General features: G+C 47.5%; 1 protein-coding gene across 6 annotated transcripts in view; it reads right to left on the reverse strand.

The window, feature by feature from the left end:
• Nucleotides 1-672: 672 nt before the first annotated feature.
• The window catches only part of Scn5a (sodium voltage-gated channel alpha subunit 5), a 98,148-nt gene continuing 73,821 nt past the window's right edge, over nucleotides 673-24,999 (reverse strand). For all 6 annotated transcript variants that reach the window (XM_046437069.2, XM_046437068.2, XM_046437066.2 and 3 more), the window contains 8 exons: nucleotides 18,238-18,411; nucleotides 14,376-14,498; nucleotides 12,538-12,819; nucleotides 10,057-10,110; nucleotides 9,320-9,457; nucleotides 8,557-8,661; nucleotides 7,054-7,324; nucleotides 673-4,276 (listed from right to left, as the gene is read on the reverse strand). In XM_046437069.2, coding sequence (XP_046293025.1) covers nucleotides 3,036-4,276; nucleotides 7,054-7,324; nucleotides 8,557-8,661; nucleotides 9,320-9,457; nucleotides 10,057-10,110; nucleotides 12,538-12,819; nucleotides 14,376-14,498; nucleotides 18,238-18,411 — 2,388 coding nt within the window. In that variant the 3' untranslated portion in view covers nucleotides 673-3,035. The remainder of the gene's footprint in view (nucleotides 4,277-7,053; nucleotides 7,325-8,556; nucleotides 8,662-9,319; nucleotides 9,458-10,056; nucleotides 10,111-12,537; nucleotides 12,820-14,375; nucleotides 14,499-18,237; nucleotides 18,412-24,999) is intronic.

The raw sequence follows: 24,999 nt of genomic DNA on the forward strand, positions 1-24,999 counted from the left end.
GTGGCCCAATGATGTGGATGTGTTTAATATCACACTTAATAATAATGGGAAGGATGGTGAATTTTATGCTGTGTGTATTTTACCACAAATTTAAAATTTTGGGAAAGAAAAGAAAGCAGGTGGAAATGCTGGAGTGGATAGTGGCCATGGGGGCACGGGAAATGCAGGGGAGAGGAGGCTCTTCCCCAGGGGGCTGCTGTCCACGGAGTGAAATGTGGCAGAGAGATGCAGATGAGGACAGAGGCAGCAGCACTGCATCCAGTGGGACAGAGGTCCTGCAGCTGGTATCCTTTTGGTGTCTGGTTGGGAAGACAGCTGGGAGCCACAGTGGGCTGAGGTGCGAGGGGGAGAAGCCACTGCCAGGTGTCACATGGGTACAGTCCACCAGCCCCACTCAAAGCCCCAGACTGCGAGTCTTGGAAAGCAGAGCCTGGGTGTCCTCCCCTGGGTTACCCACTGCTCTGCCTGCACCCCACTTGTGCTGGTCTGGCCCATGCTTCTGGCTATTTTCCAAGGAAAAGGACCCACACTCTTGGTCTTTGGAATCTCCCTTCCCCCACCCCAACACAATTGCTCTCCAGACTTTCTCAGGCCAAGGCCTCCTCACAGCCTGCCTGAGCCTCTGCCACCACTCGTGTCAACTCTCAGCACAAGAACAGAGCCTAGACCAGGTCATGTAAGCCATTTATTGGTTTGTTTTAAAAATATGTATTTTATTTATACACGAAGTTTGGTGAGAAGTGCTCAATTAGTTCAGACAACATCTGGCACTTGATGCGTGTCCCTCTCTCCTATTTCCTACTCTCTTCTTCCCTCCTGCTGGTCATTGTGTAGTTCTGGGGGAAAAAAATGAGAGCCATGCTGTGCTACGAAGTCAGGTCTACCTTGTCCCTGCCCTCAGGCGCAGCGCCTACAGCCAGCCCCGGACACCTGTCGCCAGGCTCCCAGGGCTGTCCATACGCACAAAAACCACAGTCTCTTTCCGGCCAGCTGGGCTGGCAGCCCAGCCTGCCGCCCAGCCACATTCCTGCATGGGCAGCGGGCAGTGAGTGCCAGGGAGGGGCATTCACCTCTGCAAGCCTTGAGAGCAAAGCACAGAGAGCTACAAAAATAAATCTCCACTCAGAGAAGTGTCACGGGGACAGTTAAAACCAAGTCCCACACTGGACTCAAAGGGAAAATGGGAGAAGTCTCTGGGGGTGTTTGGGGTGGGGGCTGGGGCTGCCACCAAGGGAGCTGGGGTGACGAGAAGAAACATAATACTTTACTCGACAGCAGTGCCCCCCTTCGGCACCGCCTTGAGCGTGTGCCATGAGCGTTGGGAACCTCCAGCCCTCCGACAGCTCGGCGAGGTAGGTTAGGAGCAGCCAGCCCAGAGTACAGGTGAGACTGAGGTGGCCTGTGAGCTGGATGCCCCCCGGCAGAGGGTGGCTCTGCTGGAGAGCTGGAATTGGGCAGTGGTGGGGGGGGCCCCTGCCTGCTCAGGCTCTGCCAGCTGACCCTGTCACCAGGGCAACAGTTCCCTACGTTAAGTTAAAAGATTTGCATATGCTAAATAGGATTGTCAGCAGCTGAAGAGGTCCTGGGGTGATTGGACTAGTAAAGGTAGTTTTCCCTGAAAAAGCCTTCTCACAAGGGTCACAGGACCCTGCCCCCAGGAGGTCCTGTATATGAGTGCCCCCAGTGCCTGGGCTGAGCCAGAGAAGCTGGCCGTGAGCCACAATGCTCCCTTTCCCAGAGGAGCTCATGGGGAATAACCCCTTCTAGTGCAAGAGAACCAGGCCTGACCGGCCAAAGGTCCCTTCCCTGCACAGGGCCAAGCTACCCTCTCCACTTCCATGCCCCCCTGCCTGGAGACAAACTGGGGCACACACAGGAGTCCCTTCCTAGCATGGTCAGAGGAGAAAGACTGGGAGGAGAGCCTGGGAGATGGCAATAGGTTCCTTTCTTCACGTGGGCTGAGAGGCTCCCACATCTGGGCACGGTTACACCTAGCTCTAAACCCGTATGACTCGGCCTCTCTTCCCTTGGCCTACTGGGCAGGGCCTGCTAGGTTCTAGGAGGAGGGACAAGCTGTGGGGCCGGCCATGAATGGCTGGCTCCCCTGTGCCCTTGGGCTTTAACATTAATACTCTTACTGGAGGGAAGAAAGGGCGTCACTGACTAAGTTCAGCTCTGGGACCAAGGCCACTCCCTTCTGGAAGCTTTTCATTTTTGTAGGATTGACCCCATTGTGACCTGCATAAAAAGGCAGGGAGTTGGGGCATGGGACCTTGGAGACAATGAAAGGCCAGAGAGTGCTCCACTGACAAGAACCCCATCCATGGAGCCAGAAGGAAAGGCCTTTCTTCCTTGGGCCAGGGATACAGGTGGCTGTCTGACATTGGCCTGAGGGGAGCCTGGGCCCCTGTGGCCGGCGTCTGGCCTCTGTGTATGTGAGGAGTGTGTGCACATGCGTGAGTGGGTGAGGGACTTTGGCCTTCCTGGCACCTCAGCCCAGCAGCAGGGGAACTCTAAACCTCCCCTGGGCAGAGAAGGCCTGCGGGAGCCGCACTGGATTCCACTTTTGCTTTGAGGACAGAGTTCTGGCAGCTCTATAGACACTCTTGTTCAGGGTTGAGAAGAGGCAGCAGGAATTGCTGCCTTCACCCATGGAAAAAAAATGTTAGTTCTTTGCTCAAGTAAAAAAATATCAAATATAATAAATTTATGAAAGCCCATTCACAACATATACAGTCTGTTTGATATTTCGCCTCAGCAGCTGGGATGAAGTTGCTTTTCAGAGTCCCAGGGTGCTGCCTCACCAGAGAGGCCACTGCTGTGTAGAGCCTCCAGGGACAGGCCTCCCAAGGTGGCGGGCTCCTCCAACTGTCAACACAGTTGCCACAGAACTCTGCCTTGTGGATCCACGGGGCTGAGACCCGCTGCTCACCCCCAAAGCTCAAAGCCAGGAAGGCCCCAGCAGATGCTGATTTTGACCCTATTCAGGTGTGTCCTGATACAACAGGGTGTGTCCTGACCAGCTGGGGCCAGGCTCACACTATTGACTCGCGGTCCCTGTCCGGGGATGGGGGGAAGTCTGCGAGATCTTCACTGCGGCTGTAGTCAGACACCCGCAGCTGGAGGTTATCGCTAGTGGCCCTGGTGACACTGTCATAGGAGGGTGGGAAGGACGTGGAGGAGATGGAGGAGCTGGAGGGTGGGCCACCACGCTGGGAGAAATTCTCGTTCATCATGTAGGCGATGAGACCCTCTCGCTCAGGGGCATCCTCTTCGGAGAGACCACCGCTGCCCACTCGCTGGCGGAAGAGGAAGGAGGCGTGCTTCACAGAGCGCTGCAGCAAGTGCCTCCGGAAGGCCCGCTGGATGACCGTGGCCGACACCTCCTCGTGCTTGCGCCGGAGTGTGGTGGTGATGGGCTCATAGGAGATCTTAGATGGGTTGGCCGCCATGAACTTCTCCTCCATCTGGATCTTCAGGGCATCCATCTCCCCAGACTCTCCCAGGACCCTCTTGGTGAAGGCAAAGAGGATGTCCATGCAGTGGATCCGGTCCCCGCTCACCATGGGCAGGTCCATGTTGATGAGGCTTATCTGGTTGGGCTTGGCGATGCGGAGCGGCTCAGAGAGGGCATCGGCAAAGTCGGACAGGGCTGAATACTCAATGAACTGGGTGGCCTCGGGGTCGAATTTCTCCCAGATCTCATAGAACATGTCGAAATCGTCCTCACTCAGGGGCTCTGTGCTCTCCTCTGTGGCCACGCTGAAGTTCTCCAGGATGATGGCGATGTACATGTTGACCACGATGAGGAAGGAGATGATGATGTAGGTGGTGAAGAAGAGGATGCCCACCGCTGGGCTCCCACAGTTCCCCCGGGAGCCATTGCTGTTGGGCAGATTGGGGTCGCAGTAGGGGGGCCCTGTGTTGAGGATGGGGCTGAGGAGGCCATCCCAGCCGGCTGACGTGGTGATCTGGAAGAGGCACAGCATGCTGTTGGCGAAGGTCTGGAAGTTGAACATGTCATCGATCCCGGCCTCCCACTTGACGTAAGCGAAGTTGGCCATGCCGAAGATGGAGTAGATGAACATGACGAGGAAGAGCAGCAGCCCGATGTTGAAGAGGGCAGGCAGGGACATCATGAGGGCAAAGAGCAGTGTGCGGATCCCCTTGGCCCCTCGGATCAGTCTGAGGATGCGGCCGATTCGGGCCAGGCGGATGACGCGGAAGAGCGTGGGGGAGAAGAAGTACTTCTGGATGATGTCTGAGAGCACGGTACCTGCGGGAAACAAAAGAGACTGTGGCCACTGATGGCACCTCTGTCCTGCTTTCAGGCCAGAATTACTGTGTACAGTGAGGAGCCAGGGAGAAAAGGCTCTTCCAGGAAGGTTGGATCAAGTGCTGGGACCCTGCCTCCTCTCACCTCTCTATGATCCAGGGAAGGAGGACCTACATCCTTTACAAAGTGCCTTCTTGGTCCCTTTACTCCTTACTCTTCAGGGTATACCTGCACAACAGAGCTGAACCAGGCCCATCTTCTACATCATAGGTTCTGAGGCCAGAGGGGACTTACTTAGCATCTTGGCAGCCCAGCTTGGACAAGAACTCAGGCTTTTCAGCTCCTCACTACACAAAGTGTGGTCTGAGGACCAGCAGCTGTGGTAGCTCCTAGGTGCTTATGGGAAATGCAAAATCTCAGCTCCACCCCCAGCTGATTTCTTTTTAATAAGCCCAGATAATTTTTGTGCATGAAGGACAAGAAACAGTGGCCTTGAATCAGTGCTCCTGTCACTACTCCAAGCCTGTCTTCTCTCAGCCTCTCTGTGATGGTTCCTGTCACCTCCCAACTCTGCCTTCCTCCAGGGTTTCCCATCCCCGTGTCTCTAGTGACTACACGGATTTGGAATTTTAAGGAACATAGATATAAATTGTAGAAGAAAGAATAAAATAAACTTGCCTCCTATTGGTCCAAGTGACAATTCCGGACTCCTCATATAATAATAATGTTGCTGGCCGACGCGTCAATAGGGCACTGGCCGAGCACTTTATAGCCATCATTTCATTTAGTCCTTCTCATCACCCCAAGAAAGTGAGCTGACATAATCCTCTTCCCTTTTCAGAAGAGGAAACTGAGAGGCGAGGTAACTTACTCAAGTTGCCACGTAAGTGAGAAGCTAGGATTTGACCCAGACACTCTGGCTCCAAGTTGACCTCTTACTCATGCCTCTCTGTAGGGCCCAACCTCTGAGACCAGCAGGTGATCCTGAAGTACATGCTGCACCCCTGGAAGCCATTCTTCAATGGTTCCTTCCTGCTTCTGATGTTTTACATTCTCTAAAGCTTCTCTCCAGCCTCACAAGGCACACTGTCATCCACACCCCCATCTGGAACCAAAGGGCATTCCTGACCTTGCTTTTTGCTTTAACCACCTGCCTATTACTGTAGCAATAGCAGTGCATGCATTACTGTTTGGGTTCACCAGAGAGAGAGAAGGATGCATATGGCAGAAAGACAAAGGTCAGAGTCACCCTAAAGGCAGAGATTCCAACAGGAGTGGGGTCAAGAGTTTGGGCTCTGAGCACAAATGACAAAAGAAAAATGTTAAATTGGACTTCATAAAAGTTAAAAAAACATTCATGCTTCAGTAGATACTACCTCCCATACACAGACTGGGAAAAATATTTGCAAGTCATGTATCTGATAAGGGATTATTATACAGAACACAGACAGGACTCTTATAACTCCATAATAAAAAAGATAAATAGCCTAACTTTTAATGTGCAAAGCATATTTGTGCAAAGAGATTTCTCTAAGGAAGATATATAAATGACTGATAAGCACGTGAAAAAATATTCAGCATCAGTAGTCACCAGGGAAATATAAACCAAAACCTCGGTGAGATAGTGTTTCATACCCACCAGGATGGTTATAATTTCAAAAATACAGTAACACATACTGGTGATGAGGTAGAATAACAGGAATCCTTATACATCAACGGTAGGAATGTAAAATGACACAGCCACTTAGGAAAAGGTTTGGCAGTCCCTCTGAATTATAGATTAGTGATTGCCAGGAGTGGAGGGATAGAAAATATGGACAGCTACTAAATGGGTAGTTTCTCTTGGGGGTGAAGAAAATATTCTAAAATTAGTGGTAATGGTTGCACAGCTCTGTGAATATCCACTCATGCATCACATAACATTTTAGTCAATGACAGGACCACATATGTGAAAGTGGTCCTATGTTGTGTCGGGATGCTGTAGCCATCTTGGTTTGCATTAAGTATATTCTGATGGTCACTCAGTGATGAATTGACTAATGACACAGAATATTTCCCTGTTATTAAATTGTTAACACACCAATTGTATACTATCAACTGAATTTTATAAATTAACTTTCTGTGAATTTTATGGTTTATGAATTATATCTCAATAAAGCTATTACATAAATAACTTGGCATCTGAGTCCAAACAGACATGCTGAAGATTCTATCTGTGCTGCTCCCTAGTTGTATGATGTTCCTCCCTCAGGGCTGACCCTACAAGGTGAGTTGCATGAGGCAGGTGATGTCTGAAGGAAGCTGGCACACATCTTGGTGGACTTCTGAATTCTCCATTTCCAGGTATTACTTCTACCCTAGCAGGTCACCTACTTCCCATCCAGGGGGGAACTCACCTCACCCTACATGAGTCTTCAACCTAAGGTGGGGGCTTTCCTTTGGTGGTCAGAAGAACCTCCACAGTGCCTACTCCCTCTCCTAGACTTATCCTTGAAGCTCTCTGAACAACCAGGGTGCCCTGGAGGGTGGGATCAGGAGAGAGTACTGAGTTTTCTGCCATCTTGGCTCCTTTGGATTAAGTGGGCCCTTCCAGACAAGTACTCTCTGGAAGGGGTGTGTGTGTGTGTGTGTGTGTGTGTGTGTGTGTGTAGAGGGGTGAAGAATGCAGAGAAAAAAGAAGGAAGGAGCCTAGTGTTGTCATTAAGGAGAGACCAAAGGGCTGGAGGAGAGGCCTGACCTGGGGCTGGCTTCTCTGTCCGGCTGACTTGCATACCCACCCACGATGGAGAGGATGACAACCACGAAGTCGAAGATGTTCCAGCTGTTGGTGAAGTAATAGTGGCGCAGGGCAGCCATCTTGACAATACACTCGCCTGTGAAGATGGCCACGAAGAGCAGGTTGATCTTGGCCAAGATGTTGACCTTCTCAGGGCTTTGGTCATCTGTCTCCACCATCATGGTCACCATGTTCAAGCAGATGAGAAACATGATGGTGACGTCAAAGGCCTGCTTGGTCACAATGTCGAATATGAAGCCCTGGTACTTGTTCTGAAAGGAGGAGGGAGTGGGATAAGCTTCGCAGATGGGCTAGCACACTGCTCCCATTGGTGGCCCTCACCCAGGCTACCCCTCTTCCTACTCCATCCTCGGGTGAGGCCAAAGACCCCACCATCCCACTGTGATGAGTGCTGAGGAGGAAGCTGCAGAGATGGAAACAGCTGGTTCTCCTGCCTAAACACTCCCTGGGCTTTGAGCAAAGCTCCTTCCCTCCATGAGGCCTTCCCTGATGGATCCTCAGGGAGAGATTTTTCCCATCCTGAGTTTCCTTAGCATACTGTTCATTGTGCTTCTTTTTGTTCCCACAGTCTGAAGGTCAAATGAAAACTTCAATCCTAATAATTATATGAGACCTCAGATTAATACACTCTACTCTTTTTTATGACATTGATTTTATTTATTCTGCCAAATAAAACTATTTTCTATTTATATGCATCTTTTAAAAAATATATTTATTTTTAGTTGTTGATGGACCTTTATTTTACTCATTTATTTATATGAGGTGCTGAGAATTGAACCCAGTGCCTCACACATGCTAGGCAAGCATTCTACCACTGAGCCCCAGCCCCAGCCCTATGTGTATCTTTAACTGTAAGTCAATCCAGATTATTTGGGGGGGAGAAATAATATTATAATTAATTAGGCATATACATATACACCAAACTAACCTATAACAAAGCATAGTAAACAGACGAAATGATGAATGAGATTTTAAAAAGTGGGTCTGCCACTAATGAGGTAGTGATGTAGGTTACATCACCTAATTCTTTTGAGTATTTCTTCCCACCCTTCCCCCACCTTTGCAGGGAATGACTTGATGGGGCCAAGGGAGTCAGCCTAGGAGAGGACTCAGCAGCCCCTCCTGGCTCCATTCACCAGGGGACTTGATTACACCCTCCTGCCTGCTCAGGGGGCTCCAAGGATGAGGCTATGAATGGAGGTGGGGCTGCAAAAGCTACCTGCTCTCCTCGGGGAAAACCTCTACCCCTTAGTGTTAGGAGGAGGCTCATGGGAAGCAGACGTGTTTCAGTGGATATGTAGTGTCCCCTGGAGGCCACAGCCTTCTTGTGCTTTTGCCCCCACCTGTGTGGGGCTGAGACAGTATCTCTCAGCTGGGCTGAAAGATGGTGAGGAGACCCCAATGGCTTGCTATGTGGCTGTGGTAGGGGATGCCAGGGTTCCCCCAGAATACCCTCTGCACTCTGCTAAGAAACCTGGCTTACCACAGGCCGTGGGATGGGCTTCTGGGGCTTCTTGGAGCCCAGCTTCTTCATGGCATTGTAGTATTTCTTCTGTTCCTCTGTCATGAAGATGTCCTGGCCCCCTAAGTGCAGAGAGACAGGCACCAGACTCATTTTGGGGTTCTCAGAGGCCCAGCATGGAGGGCATAGGGGGTCTTGCTTCCTTGATGAGGGTGCCAGGGTCTGCTACCTCCTCACTTCTTCTCATGGTGCAGGAAGTATGTCCCTAACATTTCTGCACCAGAAATTCTTCCCCAGGATCCCTGTCCTCATTCATCTGGAGTTCTTGCTGGCTTTCTTAGTTGCAAATCCAATTCTCCCTATGACCTTTCTCTCTTCTTGGCTCAGTCTGCCCTGGGGTTCTTTCTACCCACCTGGTTTACCTGCAACCCAATTGTGGCCCCTCTGATGGAGCTCCAGGAAGACCTTGAGCCTCTGCATTTCTCCCCCCAGGACCCCTAATCATCGACCAGGTGAATAGCCCCCAGCTCTTACCCCTGCTTTCTCAAGAGCCTTGTCTCAGGTAGACTAGGGCAGGCCTCTCACCAAAGCCCCTTGTCATATTCTTACAGGCCGAGGCATAGCTATATTCATGGAAGTACCCCCCACCGGATTCCAACAGGAGCAGAAAAAGGACCATCCTTAAGGGGGAGGGCAAGATGGGCCCTGGAGCCAGAATGGCTCCTCAGTCCCCAGCACCCCGCCTTTCCCTGCCCAGCCCAGGTGGAGCCAGTGCTCTACGTATCTTTTTCTTCTGCTGGTTGAAGTTGTCGATGATGACACCGATGAAAAGGTTCAGGGTGAAGAAAGACCCAAAGATGATGAAGACGACAAAGTAGATGTACATGTAGAGGTTGTACTCCCACTGCGGCTGCTCCTCATACTAAGGGAGAAATCAGACGGGGAGGTCAGACAGGCTGAGGCCTCAGGGATCAGGCAGGCAGGCAGGGGGTGTGGCAGAGAGCCATTCTGGGGGACAGGGTTTGTCCAGAGGAAGATGTGTGCAGGTGTGTGTGGCTCTGTCTGAGAACAGTGGAGACCAAGGTAGGTAGGACAGAGTGAAGGGGGTGGATGGTGGCAGGCAGGACATCACGCATGCTGGGCTCAGGGCCTGGCACTGTGTCAGTATGTGGCTTCAGCCTGTGGGCCATTGGGAGGTTGGAGTATATTTGGGTCTCTCATTAATGAACTGTCAGTGTGATTGGATAGGGTGAAAGGACAAAGAAGAAACTTCATTTCCATCTCTATTGCTTCCAGCCCATTCTGAGTACACTATATTGAGTTTGGAGAACTTCTTGGGAGATCACCCAACTTTGCCTCAGGGCTATGTCCAGGGATGCTGAAGCCCAGGTTGACACACTAGATATTGTCCTTGAAGATCTTGCCCTGAGCTTTTAGATGTGGACACAGATTCCCGGGTAGCTAAACAGGCTGGAGTTTCAGGTGCCTAATTTGGTGGGAGAGGTCAGTGTGACAACCTACCCCTCTGGAATCCACAGCCGCATACATAATGTCCATCCAGCCTTTAAATGTTGCCTGGAAGAAAAAGAGAAGATTAAGAAAATTATTTAGCTTTTGCATCTTGCTTGAGTTAGGTAGAGCCCTTGTCTGGACCAATGAGGCTGGGCTTCTCCTATAAGAAGCAAGTGAGCCCCACTCACCCATTCAGTAGTGTCCAAAAGGCCGGGCAGTCCAGGGAAAGATCTTGTTTAGGGCTAGGGGGATTGGGTGGGAAGCAGCTGAGCAGACACCCTAAGGAGGTCATGCAGTGTGAAATAAGCTTCATGATTGAGGCCAAGAGTCTGCCCTTCAGATGTGCACAGCTTGGATTCTAACCCAACACAGAGTTCCTACAGTGGGAGTGAGGGATGGAGAGGTGGGCCTTGAACTCTGTTCCAGTTCACAGTTCAGTGCTGCCCTGTTTAGGCACCTCAGAGAACCATGAAGAAGCCCCTGAAGAATCCCAACCTTGCCTCATAATTAAGGGGTTCCTTTTGCTAATGGTGTGCTGTTAAGTGGCTAACAAATGGATTTCAAGAAGGAAAAAAGAAGTTCCTCACTGTCTGTTTACCAATTTTTCTGACTTAAATATTCTCACCATGGCTGATTTCAAGTTGCCAGAGTGTTGTGACTGAACCCAAAGTCAGGAAAAGATACACAGGAGAACAGCATTACAGCGTTTCCTACTGTTCAGACAGAAGCAATGAAAATAACTTCAACAGCACAGATGATAATGCAAAGTAATGCTGAGATCTGAGTATTTATTATCTTTGTTTGAACATCATTTAGTTAATTATATGTTTATAATATTTAATTTTTTATAATGGCTGTGTTTAACCACCAGCTTGCAAAATTTCTGCAAATGTCCCAGTCGGCTCTTGTGGGCTGCCACGGGCTGGCCCCAGCACTCCACACCAAGGGAGTAAGGAGGGAGGGAGACTGAATGATGGAGATGGGGCCCTAGTGTGGGACATGGTTGGCCCCATGCTGGCTGCTATGAAGATTCAGAAAGAGCCCAAGAGACATGCTTGATGGTGAGACTGACTGCCCAGTGGATCTCACTTGTGGTCTTGGCAAAATCTCCTCTCTGAGCCTCCTTTCATGGCATATAAGCCCAGCTATGCAAATGTACTGTGTTTAGGGTCCTCCTGAGACAGGCAGGTGCTATGGTTTGGGTCTAGAATGCCCCCCAGGTCCATATGTTAAAGTTCTATACCCAGCAACGTGCAATTGGTGGGGAGGAAGAGTATTTAACTGGTGGGGCCTAGTAGGAGACTTTCAGGTCACTGAGGGCATCCCCTTGCGGGGGCTAGTAGAACCCCAGCCCCTTCTTCCTTTCTTTTTCTTCCTGCCCAGGAGGTGAGCAGCTTGCTCCACCACCTAGCTCTGCCACGATGAGCTGCCTTGCCACAGGCCCAAAGGTAAAGGGGGCCTATAAGTCCATTATCTCAGGTATTTGTTCAATTAACAGAGAGCTGACTGGTGGTACAGGGCAGATGGGCAAGCTACGTCATCTCTCTATGCCTGTAAAGAGAGGCTGGGAAGTGCTTTGGAAACTGCTGGGGACTTCCCAGGTTATGAGGTGCTTGTGACTGAATTCTTCCCAGCCACAGAATGGTTCTGGCTGCAAAGGTGAGCAGTTATTGTTCTACAAAGGGGTTTTCCTTCCAGAGTTCTAACATTCAGAGGGACAGTGACAGGGATGGACAGCTGTCAAGATTTGGCCCTAATCCCATTCTCCCCGGGAGCCACAGGGGACTCTTTCTGGGCTACTAGTGCAACTTATGGGGTACATGAAGGTGTGAGTGGCGGCACAAAATTTGTAGGTGATACTCTGCTGAGTTTTCCTCTACTTTGGGGACTAGCAACGGGTGACTGGATTTCTGATTGGGTAGCAAGGCAAGAGAACTGCAGCTTCACGCACTATGGTTCTGTTTGCATTTCTGTTGTCAGAGTTAAGAGTAGGTTAATTTTATGGGGTTATGTTATAGTCACTGAAGCTACTGTATTCAAAATATCAATGGAAACTCTCGAAGGATGCTGTTTAAACATCACATGTCTTGCACATTGAAGATGAAAGCAAACATTTTCTTTTAAACAACTCAAGAGGTGTCACTACCTTCCATAACAGAGGTGGTCAGAATCACAATTTTGCAAATAGTTCAGTACCTGGGGGAGTCTTTTTATTATTATTATTAATTATTATTATTATTATTATTATTGGCTGGCCCACATGCCATACATCTTGGAGAAGATGGTCTCTACTCTAGAACTGAAAATCTGCAGACCTGCCAAGGTACCAAGGGAATTTCCCTGGGAAATCCTTAGCTTCCTTTGGACCCTATGACCATATGGTGAGGATCCCACAGAGCCTCACCACCTCTGCTCCCACTCACGGGGGTGAAAGCCTGTGCTGCTGGAGGGCCAGTGGGAGGAAGGAAGTTCCTTCTCGCCAGGACTTACCACCTGCAGAAGGGCCAGGTATCCGGCCCCCACGTTGTCAAAATTGACTTTCACCTTGGTCCAGTACAGTTCGCCAGTCACGTTGAAGGACTCACACTCGCTCTTGTTGTTCACAATGGTGTAGTTCAAAGGCAGGTCCCCCTCAGTCTGATTGATGCACCTCCCAAACTTCCCCGCAAAGAGGTTCACGCCCATGATGCTGAAGATGAGCCAGAAGATGAGGCAGACCAGGAGGACATTCATGATGGATGGGATGGCGCCCACCAGGGCATTGACCACCACCTCAAGTGGACAGAGAGGAGACTCAGTTCTTGGGGGTGCCTGGAACATAGGCCCTTTTCAAGATCCCTTGTGGACTGAACTCCCCTGGCTACAGGTGCTGAGGGGGTGGGGGTTGCAAATCCTCCAAACATGGGAGAGGCCAATTCCATGGCTAGGAGCCTTAGTGGGGAGTAAGGGATGTGAGAGAGAACACACTTTTCCTTTGCACCCTAAAGTCTGCTGCAACTCCAGAATACACATCTTTCTCTTCTTGGCCCTGCCTTTCTTGCATCCATGACCTTCACAACTTGACTTTCATATAAGCAGGGTCTCTGGTAGTTGAGGATGCCATGCACATGTCCCCAAGACTTTGGGCCTCCTAGGAATCTCACTGGTCCTTACAGCCTCTAAGCTAAAATTTTAGTATATTTTAGAGTTGCTGCCACTGGAATGGATGGATGGATGTTTTTCCCTAAAGTCCACCCAAAAGACTCCCAGGTACATGTCTGGAGGGGCCTGTGATTGTCTCCAAGTTCTGGTAAGAACAGCACTGGAGGTGAAGCTGGTGTGGGACTCCATGGTGTGCTCAAGAAGGTCCAGAAGCCAGGTAGGAAATGCTGCTCCCTAGCAGAGATGATGTCCCCTGACCCAGCTCTGAAGGGCACCAAGCTTCCTGGGGAGAGGGTAGGAGCCTTTGGTTGGCTTCTGAGGCCAGTGGCCAACGGGCATTTCTGGAATCTACCATCTCCCTGTGTCCCTCTGGAATCAAATGTCCTTGCTTCCAAAGAGACATTTAACTCTAGTCTGATTATTCACTTGTGAATGGGTATAAGTGATGTATTTCTCCATGAACGGGAGATGTGGCCAAGGTTCAAAGCCACCAACCAAATGACAAACTGTGTGATGGTGCCTGCTGGGTCAGATAGACAATAGAAGTGTTTTCTGAAGTCACCCAAAATTGTGTACATTTGTTTAAAAAAGTGCACACACCAACACACGTTTGTTTTCTTGCTGTGTATCACAGCTAATGCTCATTTGCCTTCCATGCTCACATTCTTTGGCGACATGTGATTACCAGAAATGCATGGGCAGCTGCACCAGGAACACAGCGCAAAGGTGTTAACATGCACGTGACTCTCGCACTCTGCAAACTGGCACCTGATGTGAGAGTGTAGCAGGCTTCGTGCCACCTCCTCTCCCCTGTTCCCATCACAGAAGGAAGGCTGCCTGTGTTTGCCAGGAGGCAGGGGGTGCAGGCTACAAGCAGTGGGTACATGGAGAGGGGACCCTGCAGCAGAGCAGAAGTGGAGGGGCCCGGGTGCCAGTGGGGCTGTGGTGTCACCAAGGCTCCTGGGCCCCAGAGAGCTGTTGCCTCTTCTCCCTTGTCCAGTGTCCCTGGCCCTCACTGGACCCCACAAGGCTGCAAGGCTGGGGGTGGTCTCGCCTAGCTCTCTGTCCCCTGTTTCTCCCCCCACAACCCAGCTACACCTCCCCCAGAGATTCTGAATCATGCTCCTGCCAAGTCACTGAGGCCACTGTCCCAGCTTCAGCTGACTGCCTCTAGCAGGTCCTCTTACCCTCATGCCTTCAAATCGTGACAGGGCTCTCAGGGGACGGAGTGCACGCAACGTCCGCAGTGACTTGATGGGGCCCATCTCGGCAAAGCCCAGGGTGTTGGCCACCAGGCTGACCAGTGAGACCTGAGGAGGAAAGAGGAGGTGAGGGGATGGGGGTGGCTGAAGACACAGAGGGCAGGGCTCTGGGCCCACCTCAGGCAGGCTGGGCCTTCCTCATGTCCAATCTTCATTACTCCCAAGCTTCGCAGGCCTACTATGCACTGGGCCTGGCGTCCTGGAGCCTGAGAGGCTTGGGGAGAACCCAAGGGTGTCCTGGCTTTAGGCCCTTCTGAGATCCCACTATTTGCATGCCACACATACTCTGAATTGCTCCTTTAGCTCCCTGGTGTTGGCTTGGTCACCCCTACTCTCCAAGTCAGAAAACTGAGTTCCGAAGCCACCCTGCTGCTGGGGCAGAGCAGGGACACAAAACCCAGGCATTGAGTTCCCAAATGCTTTCCTTCAAGTCAAATTCTAAGACGCCTCTTGTGGAGAAGAAAGGGCAGTCCTGGGTGGAGCGTGAACAAATAGCCCAGGGGGCACTCCCCCAAAGCTGGACTTTGCAACTTGCCAGCGTCTTCTAAGGAGGACAGAGTAGGTGGCAACAGGAGCCTCAGAAATCTGTTCCGTCTGCCCTAGCAGAGCATCCCCACCATGTGGATTTTATCTCTCTAAAGCTCCATGGTCATCCTCTCCCTTCCTACTGCACTTCTGGCCTGTGCTCATGGGCTGGAAATGGCTCTTGTCTGTTCTCCCCTGCAGTCTCCCTTAACTCCACCCTGGTGCTCAGGGGATCCTGGGGTAGTAGGTGCGTGGACAGGGGCCTGAGTACACAGCCTCCTCCCAGGTTTGAAGTACCAGGTGGCAGGTGGCTGGTAAACGGGGCTTGGAGGAAGAAGACCCTGGGATTAAGTTCTTTGCTGCCTCTAACCACCCCTTGAGGATGTTGGCCTCTGGGTCCTCGGTCCTGGAGAGGCAGAGGGACATTCTCAGGGACCTCCTCCTGAGGGCAGAGCCTCCAGGGCACCAAGCCTGGCCAGTCTGCCTGTCCTCTTCCTAAATGCCATCTGGTCACCTGTGTTCTTTCCAAGGCTTGCCCCCCCTGCTCCATCCCTAGCGTCCACCCCTCATCTCAGTTGACGATAGCTCCATCCTTCCAGCTGCTCAAGCCACAAGCCTTGGCCATGTCCCTTCCTCCTCTCAGTTTCTGACACCCTGCGTCTAACCCATCAGGATTTCCTGTTGGCTCGGCCTTCAGAATACTCCAGACCTCTAAACATTTATCACCACGTCGACTGACGCCCTCCTGACCAGGCCACGTCATCTCTCCCTGGGTGACTGCCAGAGCCTCTAACTCTTCTGCCTGCTCCCACCTGTGCTCCCCACCCCTCCCAGGACAGAGCGATCCTTTAAGAATGAAAGCTGGTCCATGTCCCTCTTCGGTTCAAAGCCCTCGGATGCCTCTGCATTTCATTCTAAATAAAAGTCCATGTTTTTCCCTCTCCATTTGTTCCTGTGCCTCATCTCCTGCCTTCCCTCTGCTCCAGCCACTCTGGCTTTCTGGCAGTTCCTCAAACATGCCCAGGCATTCTCCAGCCACCGGGCCTTTGCACTGCTATTCCAACCTCTGCTGGGAACATTCTGCAAGACATCTGCCTGGCTAACCTCAACCTCTTTTAAATCTGCTCAAATGCTGTCTCTGTGGGTCAGCTCCTGACAGACTATTTAAAGGGAAGGCACCTTCCCTTCCAGCCTGGCTCTGGTCCTGGGACTCCTAATCTTCCCTCCCCCTTTTTTTCCATGCTACATCTCACATTCTGACATGAAATAAAATGGACTTATTTCGTCTGCTTATTGTTGGTTGTCACCCTTCCTCCACGTGGGAAGGAGTTTTGTCTGTTTTATTCCCTGGGCTCACAATAGTGTTTGCACATAGTAGATGTTCAATAGCATTTACTGAAAACGTGCATGAATAGGTCCTGGAAACATCCTGAGCCGGAGACCACCTTTCCTGGACAGCATGGCCAGTGCCAAGAAAGCCAGATTCCAACTGGGCATGGTGGTGTAGTCCTGTAATTCCAGCAACTTGGGAGACTGAGGCAGGAGGATCACAAATTCAAGGCCCCAACTCAGCAATTTAGTGAGGCCCTGAGCAACTTAAATGAGACCTTGTCTCAAAATTAAAAATAAAAAGGGTTGGGGATGTAGCTCAGTGGTAAAGCACACCTGGGTTCAATCCCCAGCACCTTAATAAAAGAAAGGAAGAAAGAAAGCCATATTCCGGCATTTGCTTCCTCTGCCCTACTATAGGCAAGGCCCCACCTTGCCGTTACCTGAGGTGCCTGCTCCCAGCTCATCCTCCTGCCTTGGCCTGAGCCAGGCAGGCCTTCAGCTCCCTTTACCCTCTCTGCCTCAGCTCTGAGTTCCCCATGGTGGCGGTGGCAGTGGTGGGTGGCCTGTGGCTGGTGGGTGGGCTTCCCCAGAAGTCTTTGCAGCCTCTCTGAGCCTGCCCCTGGGGAGTTCCTCTGCAGACCTAACTTCCCAAGAAGCTGCAGCAACAGCAGGCCTCAGGGCTGAGTTGTCAGGACTCCAGGCTCTCCCAAGGGCCTTCTTCCACTTGTAGGGCTCTGAGGGCTGGACCAGGGTGCTCGGGGCATCTAGAACTCTGTCCCTGGTCCCCCAGCACTGCTCAGCCTAGCAATGGCATCCTCTTGGCCTCTTAGGGTGACAGAAAGAGGCTAGGACTGGAGGCACAAGAACCTGGGTTTGTGTCTCTGTGCATATTCTCCAGCCCATGGAGTCTCCCCTGCCAAAGCCTCCCGCATGGGCTTGGTTGGCTAGGCCTGGTCAGGCTCCACTACTAGTGCTGAGCCCCTCCCTCTGGCCTCTGAGTCGTGTACAGGGACTGAGCACAGGCCATAGCCACTTCCGTAACCACAGAAAGTCTGGGCTGGTGTGAAAAGCCCAATGCCAAGCCCAGGAGCCACTGGCAGACCTGGAACCTTCTGGAAAGCCCTGTGCAGTCTGTAAATCCTGACCCGACTCTGCTGTATGGCACCCACCCTGAGCCCTCTGAGCCACTTGTCTTCACCCTCTGGGAGAGCAGACAGGGCTTTTCCACGGGCTGAGCCTGGAGCTTGCTCAGGGTCCCTGAGTCATTCTGGCAAGTGTCCTGGGGCCAGGGAAGCTACAGGGCAGGGGCTTCCCACTCCGTCTACTCAGATTGGGTGCTCCAACTAGGTGCTCAGAAGAAAGGGCAACTTCACAGACAGGCAAGTCCTCCCAGCTTCCTGGCCATCCAGGCAGCCACCCTCAGCCCTCCTCCCCATAGGCAACTCCACCCTGGTCTACCCTCCCTGGTGGTACCTGGAGCATCCATTACCTGACCTCCCTCCATCCCCTGCATGGGCTGGGAGGCTCTGCACTGCTGGCTGTCTAGGGGGCCTGAGACACTCGTTAGTCCATATGGGGAGGACTTTTTAGATCAGGTGTGTCTGCTCATCCTCTTCTTTTGGCCACCACAAGAGGGTGAGTCCCCCATTCTTCCCTCGCTGATGCCTAAACTGCTAGTCAACTGTCACTCCAAGAAGCAGGGACCTAGGTCCTCTTCTGCTCCTGTTCCAAATGGGGGGTTTTAATGGCAAGGACCCTGAGGTCAAGTCCTGGGTCTCTCAGACTCATAGCCTCCTTCCTTTCTGCCTGCTCCACTGCACAGCTGAGCACCTCCACTTCCGGCTGCTGACTCTTACGGGCCCAGTTCCTCCATCCCTCTCTGGGCAATGAGCCACCCCCTCCTCTGTTCCCCACCTGTGGCCACACTCACATCCACTATGAGGAAGTCCAGCCAGCACCAGGCGTTGGTGAAGTACTTCTTGAAGCCGTAGGCCACCCACTTGAGCAGCATCTCCAGCACGAACACGTAGGTGAACATCTTGTCAGCATACTCCAGCAGAACCTTGATGGTCTTCCGCTCCTCCAGGTAGATGTCCTCAAAGGCCTGTGGGTAAGGACAGGTGGGTGTAGTGTCCTGACCACTACCAACTCCATCCTGCAGGAGGCACCGTTGCTCACAATGGCTGCTGCCAGGTGGGCGGGGACAGAGGTGAGGGACAGAGGAGGGGGGCTGAGGGGTGATTCCTCCCTTCAATGCTGGGCTAGATTCCACTCCAAGGTGGGGTTGGGCCAATGGTGGAACAGAAAATAGTCCTACAGTGGTGGACAACAAAGGAGCAGGTGTCAGTTCTGGTCTAGGGTGTGTTTAGGATTAACCTGTCCAAAAGGATTTTAAAAAATATTATTTTCATTGTAGATGGACACAATATCTTTATTTTTTTATTTATTTGTTTGTTTTTTTATGTGATGCTGAGGCTTGAACCCAAGGCCTCATGCATGTGAGGCAAGTGCTCTACCACTGAGCCACAACCCCAGCACTGCCAAAACAATTTTATCATGGAAAGCTTTTATAGCTTTCTGCCAGACAAAAGGTAAAACTGTCTTTTTTTTTAGTTGTTGATAGACCTTTATTTTATTTATTTATACATGGTGCTGAGAATCAAACCCAGTGCCTCACACATGCCAGGCAAGTGCACTACCACTAAGCTACAGCCCAAGCCCCTAAAACTGGTTTTGTATTCATTCTACTTATTTAATTTTGTACTCATTCTACTTATTTATTTTTTTTTGTTTTTTTAATGGTCTAATATTCATAACTCATTTTTAAAGAAATTAATTAATTTATGTGTTCCAATTTGTTATCCATGACAGCAGAATGCATATCAGTGCATAGGACTCAAATGGAGCACAATTTTTGTTCTAATTTTGGAAAGGTATTCATTCCATTTATTTTGTACAGCTCCCTAATATTCATAGGGAGTAATATTGGCTTCCAATTGTAATAGTGATCAAGTTTGCTTTGACAATTAATATATGTAAACAAAAACAAACCCTGGGGCTGGGATTATAGCTCAGTGGTAGAGCATTTGCCGCACACGCGTGAGGCCCTGGGTTCGATCCTCAGCACCACATAAAAATAAATAAATAAAATAAAGATATGGTGTCAATCGACAATGAAAACATTATATTAAAAAAAAAACCCACCGAGAGTTGGTCTAAAGCAGAATTTTTAATATATGTTTGTAAGAGTGATCTTGGATATGAAGTTTAGGAGGCGTAGGACTAGATGAAGTCACATCGCCTATTATCCTCAGGATTGAGGAGGCAAAGTTTCCAGAATGCTGAGGTGGTTGGCCTTTTCCCACTTCCTCATTCTTGCCACCACCCAAGGGCCTCAGCCTACAGGGGTGCTCCCGTGGCTGCCAGCTGCCTTCTTCCACCTCCAGCCTTCCAATAAGTACCTGCTCTTCTCCAGTTACTTCGCCATCCAGAGCGCACTCTGAGGCTCCCCATCCAGGCAACTGAACGCGTCACTGAGGGCCCTGGGGAGCACCCTCCTCCTGCCACTATTGGCCCTCCCCACCTGACTATAGGGCCTCTGTGTGCTACACTGAACTGCGGATCAGTGCTGTTCACAATGCCTGGAGGTGCACTGCTGAGGCATATATATGGCTAATTGGGTCCATGTAGATAGCACAAGGGTATAATTCAGGTCCCCAAATGGACTTTGGAAGTTGTTCAAGATAAAAAGCAGGCATATATATAATTGCATGTGTTTAGATACGTATGTATATCTTAATACATGTATGCACACATATCTTAATTTCAGAATACATATATTCTGAAATAAAATGTGTGCTTCTTATAAAATTTAAATAACAGAGAAATCATAAAAATGGACATTTCCAATGTCATGACTCTAAAGCAACCACGGCTAACATTTAGGTGAACACTCTTTTTGACACTATTGATGTGTAAGTGTGCATATGTATGCACGCACACACACACACACACACACCCATATGCAATACACACAGAATTTATACACTATTATTTTTATAAGATACACTAACTATTTGCTTTGAAATTATTTTCCAACAGTCTATTAGGTGAAACTTTATTCACTCAATAATGTGAATGCCTCATATAATAGTTATCAATCTTTTAAAGGGCTATATATTTTAATATCTGCATATTCTACTATTTATTGAGCTAACACCCTTATGGGTGCACATTTCAGTTTATCCTTAGCGGAAACAACACTGAGGTGAACAATGTGTCAGATTACCTGTCAAGGATAAATTTCTAGAATAGAGGGGCCAGGTCAAAGGTGTGGTTTTTGTATAGACTGGGAAACAAGTTCCCAGAGGACAGCAATTTACACTCCATCTACAGAGCACAGAGGTGGCTGCTTCCCCAACTGCTCCACCAACACAGGTGTTATTTTTTCTTCTTTTGCTTTTCCCAGACTAATGAATGAAAACTGTATTTCATTACATTCTAATTTATTTTACTACCAGTAATGCTGACATTTTTCCTTGGGTATCTGCAGTTTTCCTTTTGTGAACTGCCTGTTCATATCCTTTGCCTATTTTTAAGTGTACTGTGTATTTGGGCACATTAACTCTGTTTGATATACTTCATCTGACTTTGTTGTGTGCCTTTAAATCTTGTTTACCCCACATCAGTATCATTTATGAGTATATTATTTAATATGGTTATAGAATTTGTTATAATTTTCACTTAATAAAATCTTTGGTATACCAAGAAAGCCCTTGTTTGTTCCAAGACTACAAAATCCTTCTTTCCTTTTTTTTGGTAATGGGGATTGAATCCAGGGGTGCTTTACCACTGAGTCACATCCCCAGTACTTCTTATTTTTTATTTTGAGACAGGGTTTTACTAAGTTGCTTGGGCCAGTTGGTGAGGTTGGTCTCAAACTTAGGATCTTCCTGTCTCAGCCTCCTGAGTTGCTGGGATCATAGGCATGTGCCAATGCACCCAATGGGTCCCCCACTTTTTAAAATGTTTTGTGGTTTGATTGTTTGGTATTCCAATTTTAAAGATCAATACGTTTTGGTAAAGAGTAAATATCTATTTTAACAAATTTTAAAAGTGATTTGACAACTGTCTCAACACTTTATTAAGTGATCCACTTAAAATCCATTCATTAGACCTGAGTGCTTTGGCGCACACCTATAATCCCTGTGACTCAGCAGGCTGAAGAAGGAGGATCTTAAGTTTGAGGCCAGCCTCAACAACACAGTGAGACCCTGTCTCAAAAAAAAAAAAGGCTGGGGGTGTGGCTCAGCAGTGGAGTACCCCTGGGTTTAATACTAAAAACAAAACTACTGTTTAGAAGTCAATTTTATCATATGCTACATTTTTTTTTAATTAAATCTATTTCAGCCCTCTGTGTTTTTGTTTTGTTTGTGATGTTGGGGATGGAATCTAGGATCCCATGCATGCTAGGGAAGTGCTCTTCCACTGAGCTAAGCTCCTCTGTGTGGTCTGATGATGTCTTTCCCGCATTAATATCACATGAATTTCCTAGGACCTTTTTTGTAATTTTCAAGATAAACTTCAGCTTTGTTTGTCAAGTTCACTTAAAAAGGGATAAAATTTACTGCTATCACATGGAATCTATTAAATGCTTTAGAAACTAATACAGAGTCTTCCTATCTGAGATTGGAGTATGAATTCTATCTGTTTTTTAAAATGCTTCTTAGCAAAGTTTTATATATATATTTGGTTTTCTTTCTTTCTTTTTTTTTTGTTCCAGGGATTGAACCCAGCAGCATTTAACCACTAAGCCACATCCCCAGCCCTTTTTTGAATTTTATTTAGAGGCAGGGTCTCACTGAGTTGCTTAGTGCCTCACTGTTGCTGAGGCTGGCTTTGAACTCAGGATCCTTCTGCCTCAACTTCTCGAGCTGCTGGGATTGCAGGCATGTGCCACCATGCCTGGCTTATATGTTTTCTTTAGAGACAGGATTTCACTGAGTTGTTAGGGCCTTGCTAAATCACTGGGGCTGGCTTTAAACTTGAGATTCCTCCTGCCTCAGCCACCTGAGTTGCTAGGATTACATGTATGCATCATCATGCCCAGCTCTTATATTTATTCCCAGTTATTATGCTTACAGTGTCTGGCAGGTAAGGAATATTTGAGAAATATTATTTGTGACTAAGTGGTTTCTGTTAGTGTAAAATAATAACAACAGCAACAATTCTTTGTTACTTTATAAATAGACATATAACATTTTTGAAAGGTTTTTAAATTGTTCTAGGTGACCATATTATCCACAAACCATGATATATTTCTATTATTTTTAAATCCTTTTTATTTTTGTGGTGTTAAGGATTGCTGGGCAAATGCTCTACCACCAAGCTACATCCTTAGCCCCAATTTCTATTATTTTTTTTCTTTTTAATATTTATTTTTTAGTTTTTGGCAGACACAACATCTTTGTTTGTATGTGGTGCTGAGGATCGAACCTGGGCCGCACGTATGCCAGGCGAGCGTGCTACCGCTTGAGCCACATCCCCAGCCCCCAATTTCTATTATTTTTAATTCTTGCTTTTATGCTCAACTGATTGTATTGACTTCACTTTCTTCCATTTTCCAATTTTTACACTGTGTGTTTAATTTTCTTGATTAATCACACTGGCAGGTACTTAAGACTGTTATTTAATAATGAGCAATAGCTAAGAAGTAGTTAAATGATCCTTCTTGTATTCTTAACCTTAATGAGAATGTTCAAGGGCTTTACTACTAATGATGATGATAGAATTGGAGAGTTTTTCATTACATTTTAAAAAGTATGCTTTATATTTTCACCAGAGTTTGAAACAGGCATTCATTGAAATATGTTTTTTTTAATCTTTGTCCTATTCATATAAATAGATTTCCTAATATGCACCATACTAACATTTTAGAATATAACTATGATATATTTTATCTTTTAAATATGTTACTGGATTATATTTGCATGTGTTTTTTTCAAGATTTTTGCATTACTATTTGTAAGTACAGCGTATGAACTATGAAAAAGTGGTCTATTGCTTCCTTTTTGGTATACTGAAATTTTAAAAACCAGCATTCTTTAGTTTTCATAAAAATAATGGTAGACTTTCCACCTCTTTTAATGTTCTAGAATATTTTAAGTAGGTTGGAACTATTTTCTTCCTTGGAAATGTGAAGATATTCACCTTTGGAGATGTGAGGGATTAGTTAGTAGCTTATTTTATTATTTTAATTTTTAAAAATATTTATTCTTAAGGTTTTTTTAAAGGTGGACACAATATCTTTATTTTACATTTATGTGGTGCTGAGGATTGAACCCAGTGCCTTGTGCATGCTAGGCAAGCACTCTACCACTGAGCTACAACCCCAGCCCTTATTATTTTAATTTTTAAGGTTTGAAATTTTATATTGATTATTTTCTAATTCAGTAATTATTTCTCATGATTTCTTTAAGATTTTTTTATATGTTTCTAATTTCTCTAATTTTGTTATGTTTCTTATTTACTTTCTTTTTATTTAATGATAAAAGTGTTCCTCTAAGAATTTTCCTCTTATTACAGCTTTGGCTGCATCCCACATGCAGTATTTTCAATATGTTATATTCCAGGTGGCCCCATTGGTTTTTTCCTCAATCTTTATTTTTCTTTTCTTATTTTCCTAGTTTTCATGTAGCAAAGTTGGTGGAATAATAATCTTTGATTCACTACACACTGTCATCACTGGTCCATAAATGATCCTCTTTATTTTACTTATTTATTCATTTACTTATTTATTGAGCATTTATGAACCTAGCACCAATGTATTTTCTGTTTTATTCAAGGTCTAGTTAAGAATGACTTTTATATTTTAAGTGTTTGTTTTTCATCTTTTATTTATTCATTTATTTTATGTGTGGTGCTGGGGATTGAACCCAGGGGCCTCATATATGCTAGGCAAGTGCTCTAATACTGAGCTACATCCCTAGCCCCTATTTTTGGCATGTCTAGCAATTTCCTTATCTGTAAAATTGTCTTAGTAATCGTACTTATCTTATAGGCTTATTGTGAGAATTAAATGAATGAATGTTCATAAAATGCTTAGAATAATCTCTGGCACATAATGCTATTTAGGTGTTAATTTATTAGATAAAATTACATATATATAGATATATAGACACAGACATATATATCTCATTGTCTTGTTCTTTATACTTGATTTGTCTAAAACTAACAGAAGTGTGGTAAATCTCTCAGTACTGTTTCACTGTGTCATTTTTTCCTGTTTTTTTTTTCCCCCGGTGGTTTTTGTTTTATATATTTCAGTGCTATGCCATCCTAAGCTGTTCATTACAGTTATACTTTTATTGTAGATTGGACCTTCACTGTCTCATCTCAAGGTTTTTAATTTAAATTAAGCCTCATTTAATATTAACAAACAATACCTCTGTTTTTTGTTGTCATTGTTTGCATTTGCTTGATACAGGTTGAGCATCCCCAAATGCAAAATCCAAAATGCTCCCTAAACTTCTGGTTGCTGACATAACTTTCAAAGTTTTGGGTTTTGGACCATTTCAGATTTTGGGTTAGGGATGCTCAACTGGTAATGTCTATGCAAATGTTGCCAAATTGAAAAATATTCAAAATCTGAAACACTTCTGGTTCCAAGTATTTCAAATAAGGGATATTGAAC

Source organism: Marmota monax, unplaced genomic scaffold (genome assembly GCF_021218885.2).
Source record: "Marmota monax isolate L192 unplaced genomic scaffold, Marmota_monax_Labrador192_F-V1.1 WCK01_AAM20220418_F8-fsc00021, whole genome shotgun sequence".
In the NCBI taxonomy this organism is placed as follows: Eukaryota; Metazoa; Chordata; class Mammalia; order Rodentia; family Sciuridae; genus Marmota; species Marmota monax.